The sequence below is a fragment of the Mandrillus leucophaeus genome, unplaced genomic scaffold (assembly GCF_000951045.1).
Source record: "Mandrillus leucophaeus isolate KB7577 unplaced genomic scaffold, Mleu.le_1.0 Scaffold10, whole genome shotgun sequence".
Classification (NCBI taxonomy): Eukaryota; Metazoa; Chordata; class Mammalia; order Primates; family Cercopithecidae; genus Mandrillus; species Mandrillus leucophaeus.
In genome coordinates this window covers 7,530,185-7,534,540 of record NW_012098098.1, presented here as the reverse complement: position 1 = coordinate 7,534,540, position 4,356 = coordinate 7,530,185, and the positions used below count along the sequence as shown (strand labels likewise).

Below are 4,356 nucleotides of genomic sequence, written 5' to 3'. Positions count from 1 at the left end.
GACCTCGTGATCCACCCGTCTCGGCCTCCCAAAGTGCTGGGATTACAGGCTTGAGCCACCGCGCCCGGCCGATTTTTTTTTTTTTTCCCAGACAGGGTCTTGCTCTGTCACCCAGGCTGGAGTACAGTGACACCATCATAGCTCACTGCAGCCTTGACCTCCTTGGCTCAAGTGATCCTCCCACCTCAGCCTCCCAAAGTGCTGGGATTATAGGCATGAGCCACCATACCCAGCCTTACTTTATTTATTTATTTATTTGAGACAGTGTCCCTCTGTCACCCAGGTTGGAGTACAGTGGTACTATCTCAGCTCACTGCAAGCTGCACCTCCCAGGTTCAAGCAATTCTCCTGCCTCAGCCTCCCAAGTAGCTGGGACCACAGGCCCCCACCACCACGCCCGACTATTTTTTTCTATTTTTAGTAGAGACAGGGTTTCACCATGTTGGCCAGTTTGGTCTCAACCTCCCAACCTCGTGATCCGCCTGCCTCAGCCTCCCAGAGTGCTGGGATTACAGGTGTGAGCCACTACGCCCGGCCCCAGCCTTACTTTTTTATTCAGTCTGGGAAACTCTAGCTTTTACTTGGGTTGTTCAGATCATTTACAGTTAATGTGATGCTAGATAAGTTGTGTTTAAGTCTGACATCTTGCTATTTGTTTTCTTTTTGACTCATTTATTTGTTCTCCTTCTTTTCCTATCTTTTTTTGAATTAATTAATATTTATGGTTCCATCTTATCTCCTTTGTTGGCTTATTAGCTGTAACTGTTTTATTTTAGTGGTTGCTTTAGGACTTACAGTATACATCTTTAACTTATCATAGTTTACCTTTAATATTTGTATTGCGTATATAACACCTTACTATACCTTATCACAGTGATTCACCTTATCATAGTGAACCTTAAAATAGTGTACTTCTGGCCCGGCGCGGTGGCTCACGCCTGTAATCCCAGCACTTTGGGAGGCTGAGGCGGGTGGATCACAAGGTCAGGAGATTGAGACCATCCTGGCTAACACCGTGAAACCCCGTCTCTACTAAAAATACAAAAAACTAGCCGGGCAAGGTGGCAGGCGCCTGTAGTCCCAGCTACTCGGGAGGCTGAGGCAGGAGAATGGCGTGAACTGGGGAGGCGGAGCTTGCAGTGAGCTGAGATTGCGCCACTGCACTCCAGCCTGGGCGACAGACTCCATTTCAAAAAAAAAAAAAAAAAAAGAAGTATACTTCCAATTTTCTCCTCTCCCTGGCCTTAATGCTAACTATTGTTGTCAACACTACTTATACGTGTGTTACAGAACCCACAATACATTGTAATTAATTTTGTCTTTTTTGCCTGCCTGGTAATCTTTGATTAGATGCCAGACATTTTATCTTGCTGAGTACTGCTTTGTTTTTTTGTTTGTTTTTTAAAAAGTCTTGTTCTTCAGCTTTGTTCTCAGAATCAGTTAAGATATCTGTGAACAGTTTGATCCTTTCAGGTCTTCCTATGATTTATTAGTCAGGCCTGGAGCAACACTCACTTTGGGCTGCTTATTCCACATTAGTGAGGCCAGGCCTTCGTGTGCATTCCGGTGAGTGCCCTGTAAATCACGACATTTCTGGCTGTGGCTGGTGGAAACGGATGTTATTCATTCCTGGCCCTGAGCACTGTTCCTTCAGATCTTTATAACAAGGGAAGGTAAATTTTTTCTGTAAAGGGCCAGAGAATAAACCTTTTAGGCGTGGCTGAGCGAGTAACAAATGGGTGTGGCTGTGTTCCAACGAGACTTTACTCGCCAAACAGGCGGAGGACCAGATTGGGCCCGTGGCTATAGTTTGTCAAGCTCTGCTTTAGGAGAAATGTTTTGCAGCCTTCAGTCATTTCCTTCAGAGAGGGGGCCTTCTCTGAGGCTTTCTCGGCGCAGCCCTCTCCTCCGGGGTTCTGCGTGGGGGATTCAAGCTGCTGTGGTCTCCCTGGATTTCCTCCATTCCGGGAGTCTGGCGGCTGTGGCTCATGGCCGAGAAACTCTCCAGACAATGACTGCGGTGATGGCAGGCCTGCCCTGTTGTGTTTCCTTTTTGTTGCCTGCTGTCGAAAGTCTTGAAAAACATTGTTTCATATCCTGTTTGTTCTGGGCTGTGGAAGATGCCCATTACCCCATCTTGGCTGAAACTGGGAGTTGCTTAGCTATTTAAGTTTCATTTAATTTAAATAAAATTTAAAATTTAACTCCTCATTCAACTAACGATATTTGTGGACTCATCAGCCATGGAACATGCTAGAACATTCCTGGAGTCACAGGAAGTTCTGTGGGCAGCACTGCCCAGAGGCTTCTCACCTCCTCCTCCCCTTGTGAACTGGCAGCCAAAGGGAAGGCTCACCTCTTGCAGAAGAGACAGGTGGGCGGCCACGAGAACAGCGGGAACTTGGCCCGGCAGCAGCAGCAAATCTGTCAGGAAAGACCTGATTAGAGCCCGGCTTTGTCCAAAGCTCCCTGGGTCCTGCCCTGGCCTTGCTGCCCCTCAGGGTTCCCAACCAGATCATGAGCAAACAGTCCCGGGATCTGCCCCCGACGCAGCAGGCAAGACAGCAGCCCCATGTCTAGGCAGCCTCACCTTCCCCTTCTTCAGACTGCTGAAGAGCTCCTTGTTCTGCAAAAACTTCTCCATCTCGGCCTTCACCAGCACACGGCGCACGTCCATCACCTCTTCCACGGTCAGTGCAAGGCTCTCCACGGGGTGGCTGAACTCCTGGGGGACGGGGCAAGGGGCTGTGCTCACTCGGCCTCAGGTAGAAAGTCTTCCATGCGGGAGTCTCCCCCAGCTTGCTCTCCTTCCCTGAGGACCCTCACGCCTTCCTGGCCTCAGCCTAAACAAGCCCACGACCTTCTAAAACACTTGTCCCTCAGCCATCCATCCCCGTGTCTTTGATGAGGCGCTGCTGCTGCAGGCTAGGCCTCCCATGACCAGCGGCCCCTGCCAGCCAGCCCAGCCTTCACTGGCCACGCTCCACACACACTCCCCTCAGCCCATGTTTGTTCAAGGTGTCCCTCCCTGCAAACACACTATGGGCGGATCCACACCAGCCAGAGTCCATCTCAAATCCTCCCTCCCTGAGCAGCTGATGTCCTCTCATCCGGGAGGTCCAGGAGCCTCCAACAGACCACCTCACTCCTGGGGCCCAGCTTGCATCTGCCCATCTGCACTCAGCACACCTCCTGTGTCCTGACCACCAATTCCTGGGGCCACATTATGATGAGTGTGTCCTGTTTTTGCCTCCCTGTGCTTGGCATAGAACTTGACACCTGATCTCTCTAAGCCTCAGTTTTCTCTTCTGTAAAACGGGGCTGGATTTCAGCTCCATCGAGATGACTCATGCCGGCATCGCGTTTGCAGTGTCAGTCATTACTCTGCCGAGGCAGGTGGGCACCATCTATGAAGGTGCCACATGGATGGAGTTGGACCATGTGCTCTGCTTTGGATTTGCAGTGGGTTATCCTGTCTAGAGCTGGGAACACATGCTCCTGTCTGGCACTGGGGGGAGCTGCGGCCCTTGCATTGTTCCTCACTCTGACCTGAGGCACCCAGAGCTTTGGGCTTCTGTTGCCAATTGCCTGATGGTGCTGTTTCCAGCTGAACAGTTCACCTGAGATGTCACAGATGTTACGCCAACAACGTCCGTGGCCAGGAGACCTCACGTCGGGTGCAGAGAACAGCTGCCTGCCCCCCAGGTGAGGCTGTGAGCCCAGGGCAGATGGAAGGCCAGGTTCAGTGATGCTCAGTAGCCCCCCCTCAGAAAGCACTTCTGAGACTTCAGAGCTAAAGAACCACTCATGTGACCTGTGGTCATCTTAAATGCGTCCTCTAATTCCTTAAGAAGTGGACCTTAATTCCCTCCCTCCCCTTGAGAATAGGCTGGACTTCCTGACTCGCTGCTAATGAGCTGGGACAACGTGGCACTTCTGGACTTGGCCACAAATACTCAGTGGCTTTCACGGCGGTCACTCTTGAGCCACATGCTCTGGGGGATGCCAGCCGCCACCCTGTGGAGATCGCCAAGCAGCCCCAAGAGAGGCCTGTATACACAGCAGGGCACTCGCGTCTCCTGCTCACAGCTGGCTGAGGATGCCACTTCATGTGGTTCCTCCAGCTCCCATTTGAGCCTTCAGTCGAGACTGCAGGCCCCACTGCCATCCTAACTGCAGCCTCACGGAAGACCCTGGGCCAGAGCTACACGGCGAAGTCACTTCCGGAGTCCCAACCCTCAGAAACTGTGTGAGATAATACATGTTTGTTATTTTAAGATGCTACATTGTGAGGTAACTTTTGATGCAGTGATATATAGCTAATCTTAGACTAATGAGGCAAGCCCTGCATTTCGG

At 51.1% G+C, this 4,356-nt stretch overlaps 1 protein-coding gene across 1 annotated transcript in view; it reads right to left on the bottom strand.

The window, feature by feature from the left end:
* SPIRE2 (spire-type actin nucleation factor 2) overlaps positions 1-4,356 on the bottom strand; it is a 41,163-nt gene that overhangs the window by 6,243 nt on the left and 30,564 nt on the right. Inside the window, exons 10-11 of the mRNA XM_011972567.1 lie at positions 2,591-2,725; positions 2,357-2,424 (exon numbers count right to left, since the gene is read on the bottom strand). Coding sequence (XP_011827957.1) covers positions 2,357-2,424; positions 2,591-2,725 — 203 coding nt within the window. The remainder of the gene's footprint in view (positions 1-2,356; positions 2,425-2,590; positions 2,726-4,356) is intronic.